At 63.5% G+C, this 12,359-nt stretch overlaps 1 protein-coding gene across 4 annotated transcripts in view; it reads right to left on the bottom strand.

The window, feature by feature from the left end:
• The window catches only part of JADE1 (jade family PHD finger 1), a 53,615-nt gene that overhangs the window by 20,024 nt on the left and 21,232 nt on the right, over positions 1–12,359 (bottom strand). For all 4 annotated transcript variants that reach the window (XM_045830943.1, XM_045830940.1, XM_045830942.1 and 1 more), the window contains exons 3-6: positions 7,445–7,530; positions 4,607–4,764; positions 2,610–2,797; positions 643–854 (exon numbers count right to left, since the gene is read on the bottom strand). In XM_045830943.1, the coding sequence (XP_045686899.1) occupies positions 643–854; positions 2,610–2,797; positions 4,607–4,764; positions 7,445–7,530 (644 nt within the window). The remainder of the gene's footprint in view (positions 1–642; positions 855–2,609; positions 2,798–4,606; positions 4,765–7,444; positions 7,531–12,359) is intronic.

Raw genomic sequence — 12,359 nt, forward strand, 5'->3', positions numbered from 1 at the left:
GAACACCTGAGCCGGTGTCGTGGGTGAGGCTGCACCCCACAAGGCTGTGCCACGGCCCTAACCCAGACCTTGGCACGCGGTGTGTCGGCGAACAGGGTCGCCGCGGAGGCTGTCGGCTCAGCCACGGTCCCCTAACCCCACAGCTGGACCGGCGTCCTTCTGAGAAGACGCCAGCTGAGAGCGAGGGCACCCATGGTGGGGACAACCCAAGACAAAGGCAGCGTGCAGCTCCGGTCCGGGGAACGAACGGGTGTTGAGCCCGGGCAGCGGCCGGGCTCAGACGCCCCGTCTCCAGAACTGCAGCAGGGCCAGCTGCGGCCGCTCCGCGCCCCGCCCCCGGCTCGTGGCCCTTCGCTCCGGTGACCCCGGGGAGACCAGCGCCACCAGCTCACCACCACCCCGTCAAGGCTTTCTCAGTGCGCTCGACACCTCAAGGCGGGGCTGGGGCGGGGCGGGGGGCTCCCGCGTTCTCGTGAGTAAGGAAGCCCGACTTCCGTGGGCAGAAGGAGAGCACGTGAAGGAAGAGAGTCCCACAAAGGAACCTATTCTTCTGGTTGCCACGGCGGCAAGAAATACTTCAACCACGGGGAGCACTGGCTGGGGACAGCGGGAGCCCGGGCCCCGGGGCAGCGCCCCGCGTACCTGGTGCACGCAGATGTTGCACTTGTCGCAGAACACCATCTCGTTGCCGTCCTCGCCGTCTGGCGACTGGCAGACGTCACACACGACGTCTTCGTCGTACTCGATGCCCAGGCCCTCCTCCGTCTCGATGGCGTGGTTCATGTTGTCGTAGCAGCGCTGCTCGAACTCCTCCAGCACGCGCTCCATCGTGTACTCGTCCAGCTCGGGCATCCCTGGGGGAGAGGCCGGCCCGGTTAGCACGCCCATTCCCACCGCACCACCCGGCGACCGTGGTGGGCCTCTGGGCGGGAGGAGCTCAGCACAAGGAGCAGGCGACAGGGCAGGCCACCCGTCCCGAGCGCCCCGCCCCGCCCCTCCAAGGAAGGGTGCCGGAATGGAAAGGCAGGCGGAGTCCTCTCTGCAGCCAGCCGGTCGGGCGCAGCCCGGGGTGCAGTGTGGGAAGTAGAGGAGCACAGGATGAACCCAGCAGGGATCCAGGACGGTCACTTCGCTGCGGTGCTGAACACAAGCGATCAGGTCACAGAAGTGACTCGGAATCCACAGCCCTGGATTCCGGTGTGAATGTTTTTGGAAAACAGTCTTCACTTGCTGCTTTTCACGGCGCTCGAAACGGATGCCACTGTGAGCACCGGGAGTGGGTGCTGGCAGCGGCTCCTCCCCCTCACCCTAAGAACCAAGGTGAGACGCACAGTTCGGCGGACCCACCAGAGGCCAAACCACTGGGAGTGCTGAAGGGAGGGAGACCAGACCTCTCATCGTGAGTCCAACGCAATGCCGTCTCGGGCAAGAGTGAGCGACATTTCCAGTGGTTGTCATGGTTACAGCCAGCGCTGGGGGAGACTCCTGCCTCCTTCCACCTGTGGACGGAGCCCGAACCTCCCGCCACGAACACACCCGTGCAGGAGGGAGACACGAGCTGCAAACACGGCTCGCCCAGAACACTGGCGTGGCGAGAAACAACAGAAATCTCTTCGGAGCCAGCCACAACTTCTGTGCACTATCGTGAAGTCAGAACTGTCAAATTCACACTTCTTAGGTTTTTTAAAAACCAGAGGAGACACACCAGAGCCGACACTGTGGTCAGCTCTGACCACGTATTCCAGAAGGCCGCCCGGCACGGCGAGCCCCGCCCAGAGCCGGACTGTCCGTGCGGGCCGGGCATTTCCGCCTCACCCCCTCCTGCCGGCTCGGGGAGCACCGCTGGCTGTGAGATGCAATCCCGCGCCCTTCCATCACTTTCCACCATTAAAAGACCGGTACAAGCGTGTGTTCCGTGTACGCTACACAACTGGGTACCTGCGGGGCTGGGCACTGCCTTCCAGTCGGAAGCTGCAGCCCAGGACTCTCACAACTCAACCCCCCAGCTGGCGCCCGCGTCTCCACTGTGCCCTCCAGCAGGACATGGGCGCCCCGCCCGGCCAGCGCACCCCTGCCCTCTGCAGAGCTGCCAGAGCGGGGCTGTGTGGTACGAAGCTGAAACGCGGCGTTCACCTCTCCTCCAAGAGCGTTCTGAAAACCTCAGAGCAGCTTTATGGGGAAACAGCCACTCGGCTTGCTAACACCCTGGCCACGAATGCCCAAGAGAAAGAACCGCGAGGAAGGTCCTGTCGTGTATCAAAACACCGACGTCCCCGGCCGAGTCCCCACGGCAGCTCCCAGCCGGTGGGGCGGGGGCAGCCGTGAGCATGCAGCCCGTGCCGGCCCTGTGCTGACCTCATGGAGCGACACCAGACAAAACCACAGCCTCCGTCCTTCAGGGGGGCGGGGGGGCGGGGTGGGATCTGAAACCGACCACAAACACCCCGTGGGGACCGGCTCTGCACCGGACTGCGGGCGGGCACCTGCGCCCTCCCTCAGCCCACAGCACCGACGCAGACCAGCCCTCACGGTCCCTCACACCAAGCCCACACGACAGGGGACCCTCAGCGCCCGAGTGTGCAGACAGGACGGGGTGGGGGGGCCCTCACCCATCTCCTTGAACTCCTCGTTGGTCAGCTCCAGCCAGGCGGCGTCCATGTCGTTGAGGTCGTAGCGGCACACGCCGTCGGCCAGCACGCGGAGGCCCACGCCGCCCAGCTCAGGGGGCTCGGGGCCTGAGGAGACGATGTGTTTCTTGGGCCTGATGAACACGAGGGGCTTCTCTTCCGACACAACCCTGCGGAACGAGAGTCCAGGCGGCCGGGTCACCGTCTCTGCCGCGGACAGCGCGGACGTCTGACCGGAGGCCCCGCGGGAGACCCCGCCTCCACCTAAGACCAAGGTCGTCACTGGCTGAACAGGCTTCGCCCCCAGCGCCACACTGACAACACTGAGTGCGAGTCCTCACAGCCCCCAATAGGAAGAGACCCGAGTGAAGTAAGTCAGCGCAGCGGAACCCCAGCGCCTTCCCCGGGCTCAGCCGCCGCGCCCGCCGAGTGTGCCGGGCCACCCGCCACAGCGCGTCACCCGCCCGGCCTGCCCGCTGCGCCGGAGGCCGCGCCCCGGGCTGTCAGCACCCCCGAGGAGCGAGCGCGGGCACAGCCCGTGCGGCAAGACCACGGGAGAAGCCGCTGCCCAAGCAAGGTCAGCGTTACTCGGGGGTCTCAGCACCCGAGTGTGAGCCGGGCCGGGGCTCTCCCCGCGTCCACTCGGGGACGGGGCCACGGGTCCCCTCTCCCCTCGCCCGAGCCCTGGGTCCCCAAGTAGCGCATGGAGGAGGATGGTCCGCCACGCCCTGCCCTGAGGCCAGGAGGGCAGCCGAGACGACCGGGTCCTCCTGGCCCGCAGCCCGCAGCTCCCTGTCAGCAGTTCACGTGACCGCCACCGAGCCGTCTGCGGACTCTGCCCGGGCACCACCCCCCTCGTTACTAGGGTGGTCTCGTTGTGCGGGGCGCTGAGACGGGCGGACCCAACAGCTGGTTCTCCTACGACTGGACCCAGCGGGGTTTCGGCTGCAAACATCTACAATGTGTGTTCAGGCCGACGGCCTGTGCACTGGGCTCCCCCGTGAAACGGACAAATGGGTGAAAATCTCCGGCTGGGGGTCGCTGAGCCGGGGTCACGCCCCGGACGCGACCTCTAAGGCAGACACGTATCCGTCCCCGAGAGCCAGGTGACAAACCCCGCCCGCAGCCAGGAACCTGGCCCCCGGAGGCTATCCAATCGGCCACTTAAACCCACGAATCTCTGTGGTTGTTTGCTGCAGAGATGCCACGGGCAATAATCAAATCCAACCCGCTCAGGTGCCTGGAGAGGCGGCGTGGGGGAGGCCCGAGGGGCGAGTCCCGTCCACACCAGGGACGGTGAGCGGCAGCCGCCGTCCGCAGGGCAGGCAGCTGACCGAGGCCCCAGCAGAGAGGCCGGCGCAGGCGGCGCAGGGCACCCACCCGCCCTCCCTGCGAGGGCCCGGCCGGCGGGGCCCAGGGAGCGGGGCTGGCCGGAGACAGGAGCAAACCGGGGGCGGCCCGCACGGAGCTGAGCCGCTGAGGGCCTGACCCCCGAGGGCTCGAGGGAGAAGGTGGTTTATAGGCAAAGCCACAAAAGCCCGCAGGAAGAAGTGGCCAAGTCCGCCCTCTCCACTAGCCTGGCCCCCACACACCTGTCCTCCAAAGGGAGCGACCGCCGTGGGGTCCAGGAAGCCACCCTGGTGGGCGCCCAAGGCCACACACCCCTGCGAGCAGCGCTGCCGCGCAGCGTGTGTGCGGGGCTGAGGACGGAGGCGCGAGTGCGGGACACGGGGGGTTGGGGGTGGGGTTGGTCCGAGCCCCACCCGAGCCAGTCCCTCCAGTGGTGAGACCCAGCACCTGCTGAGAGCGCAGTGCCTCCCCCAGGTGGCCGGGACGCCAGTCAGTGCTGGGGGCCCACGGGCCTGCCGGTCCCCGCCCTCTGGGCCCGGCATGCGTCTCTACCCCGTGTCCCCTGGGGACCCGGGGGAGGGAGCCCTGGGGGCGGGCGGGCGGCAGGCGCTGACCCCGGGCGCGCCTACCTGGCCACAGGCTGCGGGATGGTCCCTGGGCTCACTGGCACCTGGACCCCCTTCTCCCACTCCTGCCGCCAGGGGTCTGCCAACACATAGTACTCATCCGGGTTCAGCTGGTAGGAGTCGTGCAGCTTCATGGCGGTGATCAGGTCCGTCCGAAACACCTGGAAGGGGAGAGACAGGGCCACTGCCGCTGCATATTTGTTTTCTCGCACCCAGAGCGCAGGAGGCGGCAGCGTTGCCATGGCGCTGCCACGAAACAAGGTCACTGGACCGACAGACCGCCGGCCTGGCCTGGCCTGGGACAGCACAGCCGGAGTCGGCCATGCCCTGGCCTGAGGCTCACGTGCCCCACCCCAGAGGCCGCGGCCACGCCGCAGCAGCACCGGCGGCAAGGCCACTTCCCCAAACTCTCGAGTCCCCGAGGGCTGCGGAAACCTGGGCACGGAGATCCCTGGGGGAGGGGTTTCACTCAAAACCGCACTTTTGGCAGATATTTAAGGAACAAAGCTCCACCAACCACGGAGCAACTTCAAACCCAATCCCAGCACCGCCAGGGCCTCCGCTTCTGCCCTCAGGCGGCCACCTCCCAGCCCAGGCCCCCGGGGGCCGGCGTGGGGCCAGGCATCTGGGCGGTCGTGCCGGGCAAGCGCAGGGGGGGACAGACCAGTGGAGCCCAGCCCCAGCGTGGGCCTTCAGCACGCACATGCTGGCAGGCCTTCCCCTGCACGGACAGTCTCTACGAGCGAGGCGGCGTCTGTGTGAGGAGGGGGAGGGGGAGGAAAGGAAGCAAGGCACTGCCCTCTCTCGGCCTGCGAAGAGCAGACCCACGAGGCTCAAGGGTGCTGGCTGCCAGGACGGGCCCTCACTCCTGTGTCACGGGCCCAGGGGGACACAGCAACGCCCCACCCCCACTCCCGACAGGGGCGGGAGCCGGGCACTGTCTCCCAGCCTGTGCTTGACCCCAGTCCAGGACGGTCTCGGGGAGACAGAAGGAAGCTCCGGCCCGGCATCAGCGCCAGCCCAGACTGGCATTTGGCACAGCTCGAGCCTGCGTCTGGGACCCCTCTGTTTACACAAGTCACAGTGCTGAACTCGCTCTTCTAAAGGGGACAGGGAGCTCTTTCTTGGGCTGCGGAGCGCGGTTCACAGGGCAGACCTGCGAAGAGGTCCCCGCTTGTTTCTCCTGGGGGCTTTTCAGGCTGGCGATCGCGTTAACAAACCTCGCCGCGGCCGAGTCTGGGGCAGTGCCTGAGCCTGCTGTTTGGCGCTGGCCTCCCCTGCACACTGGCCTCCCCCGCACACTGCTCCTCGACCCCAGTCCCGGGAACACTGGAGCCGGCTCGCACCCTCCGTGAAAGCATGAGTACCACCCCCCGCAAGGACAAGCCCTTTACAACAAAGGCACAGGTCCACATCGTCAAGAATCATAGTTAACAAGAAAAGAAAAGGCATTCCGACTAAGTCTTGTAAGATAAAAAAAAAAATCAGGAGTTTTCCAAAGAAGGAAATTCAAGCTGAAGCCACAAGAAGAGAAGAGGTAGCCTGCTAGCAGACTGGGAAGGGGGTGGCCAGACACCGAAACCAGTGTCCCCAATGGACACCAATGCCCACGATCCCGGCAGAGTTCAGTGTCAGTGCTTTAGGTATAAAGGTGTTAGAACGCAGAAATTTTAGGAAAAAGCTGGAAGAAAACATGGATCAGGGACAAGGCAACACCCTTTACGCTGCTCTCAGCCCCCCTTGCTGCTGGTGCCAGGTTCCAGCCCCGCCCCCGCCGCCCACCGGCCTCCTGCCCTGAAGCCACAGGAGCCCGTGTGAGTGTGGGAAAGGCGGCGGGGGCCTCGGGAGCAGCACAGGGAGTCGAAGGGGAGGGGGCAGCGCCGGTGCCACGGGACAGAGCCCGGAATGGATGGAGGCGACAGTCTCCTGGGAGGTTTCCACAGTTCTAAGGGATGCGGACCCCTTCCTCATGGAGGGAGACTGCCTCCTGCACGCCAGCTCGGCGGCCGGCACCACCCGTGTCAGCGGGAGAAGAGGTGCCGTGGGCAATGCGGTCTGAGAGGCCACTCCCACCCCCAGGAGGCAGCGCAAACCCCAGGGACCGAACCGGACCCTGGCCTGCAGCCTGCTCCCGGGAAAACCGGGACAAACTCAAACGACTTTTCTTCAGTGGCTTAAACCCTCAGAGCCCAGCAAAGGCGTTCAGAGGAAACAGGTCTCAGGCCTGGCAGGAGCCCCTCATCAACCAAGGCCAGCAGAGAAATGCGCCTAAAAATAACGTTAACCAACGGACAGAGGAAAAACGACAGACAGGCAGACGGATGACAACACAGGGAATGGGGGGGGGCACAGGACAAACAAACAAACAAACTGGAGGAGAGGGGGAGGGGCCTTCGGCGTCCTGCCCAAAACTCAACTCCCAGAATCACACCGCTGCTGCCAAGTAAGCCGCAGACTTAGGGCCAAAACTAACGCGAGGCTGGCAGTGCTGGGCAGGCAGCCGGACCCCCGGTGTCCGGGGCAGAGGACGGGCGGCTGGGGCCGGCGGGGAGGGAGCGGAGAAGGAAGCGGAGGCCGCGGTCAGCGACGGTGACGGCGGCCGTTCTCTCAGCCCTGCCTTCCCCGCGTCCTCCCCGCGGACCCCCCGACCTCCAGGAGCGCCCCGCGGCGCACACCCGCGTGACCTCTGACAGAGCTGGGAACCGAGGCACAGGAAGGTCGAGCGTCCTGCCCAAGATTCACAGGCCGACATCAGTCATCCGCCTCAGGGGTGTGTGCTGTCGCATGTTCTCACGCACACGCGAGTCCAGCATGCAGCCACGCCGGCGTTCGGGAAGTTACCTCGGAGGGCTTCCGGTCCTCGGGTCTGGAGCAGGAGCTTCTCCTGTGCTGGGTCCGGGAGTTCTGAGACCAAGTGGTCGACAGGCCTGGAGACACAGGGATGAGAAGGGCAGGAATCACCAAGTGTCAGCGGGGTTTCTAGCCACACGCAGCAGGACCACCCCCACACCCCCCTCACCCCGTGAGACCAGCTGGGCCGGAGTTCCCGCACAAGACAGACAGGACAGGCCCCCCCCCCCAGACCCCGGGCCGCCCCCCGCACAGCACGCAGAAGGGGAGGGTCCCACCGCCACAGCCTGCACCACTGAAGTCAAGAGGGTCAGAATCCCCCACTGCTAAATACAAACTGGAAAACACTTCACTGAGTTCTTAGTAAACTATCTTTATGCTAAATCCCAGGCTGACCTTAAAACTTTAAAAAGAAGTTTGAAGACACAAAGCATAAAAACTTTTAGATTCCCTCGAACAAGGACACTCACTCACGCCGACCTGCTCTGCTTCTCCCCAAGGAAACTCTTCTCTGAGCCTCTTTCCCCGAGGCGCCAGGGCAGCAGACTCTCATGCCTCCCGTGTTTCTCCACGCCCCACCCCCGGGTCCTGCCCAGCTGGAGCAGGAGACGTCAGGCCCTCACCCTGCCCTCACCCCGCACCCCGGCAGCAGGCACGCCCAGGGGTGGAGAGGCCAACCCCACAGTTCTCAGAGCAGCCGGCTCAGCACAAGACGGGCTCAACATTTCACCCAAGCTCGTCCTCCCTCTTCTCTGCCCACGGGAAGAGTGTCACCATTTCTCCTTGAAGCCAGGAACCTGTCTGTCACCCCACACTGCTCACTCGGGACACATCCTGTCAGTGGCCGAGCCGTACCAATCCCACGCCCACACCCCCGGCCTGTCCCCACGCCCACCGCTGCGCACCACGTGCCCCACGCCACCGGTGAAACCACCTGTCACTCGGGCAGGAAGCTCGCATCTATTCCCGAGACGGGGGACACAGCATCGAGTGCCCACAAGACCCTGGGGACGCTGAGAAATAGAATCTGCCCGTAAGCACGTCATCAGATGTGCGACAGCGGAGACTAGAGGGGTCGCCAAGCTGCCCTCTGGCAATTGCCAGCGCCGGCGCCCGTCCGTGGGTCGACGGGTCACAGAGCAGAATGAGATCCCAGCAGGCAGCCCAAGGGCCACGCTCAGTCAAGCGTCCAGGAAATACTTCTCTAAAGACTGCCATCTCTTTAGACTCCAGCTGAGCAAGAATGTTTCACTCCCACAGGGAAAGGAACAGTCTGGGCACACGGAGGGAACCCGACGTACGGAAGTGCTAGCGCTGGTTGTCGGTGGGAAAAGGAAGAGCAAAGCCCAGCTCAGTGCCCGGGGAGGAAGGGACTAGGAAGCTCAGGCCTGCAGACCCGCCCCCCTCACCCCTGGGTCCTGCAGGCCCCGTCCGGCCAGCCCGGGCTGGAAGGAGCCGCGGAAGCAACTCCAGATACTACCCAGGAGCCCTCAGAAGGGAAGAGGGTGTGGGCAGAGAGGCACGGGCCTTTCCTAGGAGCTGCTGTGGGAAGGGCGATAAATGATAAGGAACAAGCCCAGAAAGGCACCAGGAATCGCCCCACGGCTACACTTCACGACGAACCCAGCGTGGGGTGGAGGGAGCAACTCCCGACAGCCAGACTCTCTCCGAGCTGCCGCAGAAACCTCACACCTGCTCTCCCCTGGTTTGCTGGAGACCTCCGCGCCTTCCCTTGCCACCCGCCAGCCTTCCCCAGGGCAGACTCCAGGGTCCCCTGGGAGCCTGCAGCCCCGCTCACACGGGTGGCCTCTCTCAGAAGCCGGTCCTCGGGCTGCCCTGACATCCCCCAAAGAGGGCGTCCGCACCACCTTGGCTTTTGAAACCGGAGACCCGAAGGCACTACCATGGCTCTGGCACCCGAGGGCGTCACTGCCTGGGAGGATCCCTGGTCCGGCCTGAAACGGTCACTCCTGTTGCTCTTCGTCGCCGTAATGCGCACGAAGGGGAGAAAGTAAAAATGAATCCTACTGAACCCACTTTGCAGAGAGGGAGGCTGGGGAGGAAGCTAAGTTCAAAGTATCGCTGACATGAGGTATGTTCTCAGCTTGACGATGCAAAAGCCAAAACCCAGAAACCACCCAGGCCCGCGCCAGCAGACCGAGGGACAAAGCGCGTGTTCCCGTGCGGTGGGGTCCCAGCCCACGAACAGGCTTCTGGCGCGGACCCCGCGGACGGTGCTGGGGTCGCCGTGTGCAGCGAGGGGAGCCAGCCGACAGACACACGCAACGTATTATCCCACTCGCAGAAAACCCCGGGAAGCATAAAAGCGGACCCGCTGTTGACGGGGAGAGGCGGGAGGAAAGAGTTACCTCGAGTTTATGACGGCACACTCGATACGTTCTGACCTTTAACACGTGCAGAAGGGAAGTGATGATTTTCCACCCCCACCAACAATGAGAGAAAGGAGACGCTCCGTTGTCCTTCACACAGGTGGTGTGCAGAAAGCCGAGACCCTGGGGCCCATCCATCCACCCATCCAGGTGACAGTGTGGCCCGGGGCCAGCAGACCCTTCCGTGTCTAGCGGTGGGTCTCTGTAGCTGGTGCTCTCGTCCTCCTGATCTACGTGCTCGCATCGAAACACCAGGGTGCGCACTGTCAGTGCGAGACGCAGACGACTGGACAACTAGACGACACACAGTCCACCTAACTCAGCGCTGGGCGCCCAGCAGACGCTCAGAGACACTCTGAAGAGTGGACAAAGACACAGCATCGCTGTGGGGACAGCCCTGCCCGGAGAGAGCCACCCTGCGGACTGCAGCAGGGTGCAGAACCCCAGGCAGCAGGCAGGGGGACGTGCCCCCGAGGTGCCGGTCAGAAGACAGGACCGTGAGCTCACAGGGTCGCAGCAATGACAACCACGAAGGCAGACCCAGGGGGCCACTGCTTCCGGTTGGAACACGCCCACATACGCAGAGTCCACGGCGAGAGGCTCGGGCACCTGCCAGCACACCCCCGCCCCAGGCCTGCCCTCAGCCACGCTCTCTCCGGACGCTTCTCCGACGGGGAGACGCTCCCAGAATGTGGCCCAAACAAGAATAATCTGCACCCCTTTTTAACTGAAAAAGCTGTCAGGTTGGGTGGGGAAGAAATGACCAAACCGGAAAGGAGGTGTTTCAAACCCTGAAAGAACCGGGAGGCAGAGGCTCCTGCACAGCAAGCACCTGCCACGTGCCAGCTCCGAGGAACCGGCGCGGGGACCAGGCGGGTGGGGGCTGCGCCCGTCCCTGTTTGCAGAGCGCCGGCGGGGAACGGCAGGCTGCGTTAAGAAGGTCACAAGTGAGATTCCGTTTCATTTTCTTCTTGTTTCCGGGAGAGGACCTGGGAACACTAATTCTGTTATGATGTTTACAGTTATTTTATTGATCACACACGAGAGATGACCAGTATGTAAAGTCCAGTCTAATGACAAATCTAAGCAACTTTAAAAATTCTCATGCTGAGTACAATGATTCTGTATTAAATGCTGAAGAGAATGAATGGGAAAAAAAGTGCCTTGTTGCGCTTTACGCCGCCCCTTCCACTGAGAAGCCACCAGGGCTCACCGGCGGCGGCTGCGGCGGCGGCACCGGGGGCGGGCGCAGACCCCCAGCACACGCGGCCGTCGGACCCCCGCCTTCTGGTGCGGTTACTAGGCAGAGCACACCAACACGCGCCTCTGGAACGTTGAAACAGCCACGCTGTGTTGCCCTAGGTCTGAAGTAGTGAAAACCCTCAAGAGGAAACCTCGCACGTGCTGCACACACCTCCCACATGTAGCAGCTCATGCGTGTGGGGCCTCCCGGTTGTGCAGCGCGTGCAAGGCCTGGAAGTCACACCAGCGCAGAACGGGAATCACAGAAAGACCTCGCCACCAGCGAGCGGTGCGTCTCCTGTGTCTTGGACCCGGCTTCCGGAACTGAAATCACTATGCTGGTGCCTCTGGGAGTGTTAAGCCACTCCCTGGCTTCCCAGCTTGGGGCCTGCAAGCATGGAGTCCAGCAGGCCGGCCTGCGTCAGCCGACAGTGCAGACCGGGGTGCGTTTCTTCAAGGGAAGACTGGCCCCAGGCAAGCTAAGAAGAGCCCTGGAAACTCCCACCGGGAAGCCAGTGACATTGGGGCGTTGCTAGCTTCTGGGTTTAAGGGCGTGAGAGAAAGCCCTCGGACCCGCCCAGCTGTTCCGTCCCAGCACAGCGGGGCAATGTGGTCCAACCCACCTCCCACTTCCAAAACACAGAAGCCTCACACACACATTGGAAGACATGGCCCAGGGCGCCCCCACCGGGACCAACCGACACATGTTCCATAGCCGCTCAGCACTCCTGGGGGGGCCCCCATGCGAGGGTGTGAGGGCCAGAGGCTGGTCCATGCACAGGACCCTTCACTGTGCCAAGAAGATGCCCTGCCCATCAATGTCAAAGTCAAGCCACAAGTCGGGTTTGAAAAAGGGCAAAGCCACCGGTGTGCCTTAGGAGACACGGGCGCCGTGCACATTCTGCAGCATTCAAGCCCTGAAATTCCCTCCTTTCGAGACTTCCTACGCAACCCATTCACGTGTCACCAAATGCAACTCAAGTGGAAAAGGAGAAACGAAAGGTAGTCAAACGGAAACAGAACTCAGGCAGAGTTGACCTTTATGCAAAAGAGAAACCACCGAAAAGACATGCACGGAGGTAGCCAAGCACAGCCGGCCAAACAAGAAAACGAACACAAGCTATTGACAAACGCAAGAGAAACCACCACATGCAAGGAGACATACAGGGGGTCCGAGGCAGAAAGTACATTTCACCCACTAAAAAGGATGGTCTCTCCCGTGCCCGTAAGCTGGAGAGGCCCCCCGAGAAGAGTCCCCACAGAACTTCCTGTTC

This window comes from Phyllostomus hastatus, unplaced genomic scaffold, assembly GCF_019186645.2.
Source record: "Phyllostomus hastatus isolate PE091 unplaced genomic scaffold, TTU_PhHast_1.1 phas_contig_159, whole genome shotgun sequence".
Taxonomy (NCBI): Eukaryota; Metazoa; Chordata; class Mammalia; order Chiroptera; family Phyllostomidae; genus Phyllostomus; species Phyllostomus hastatus.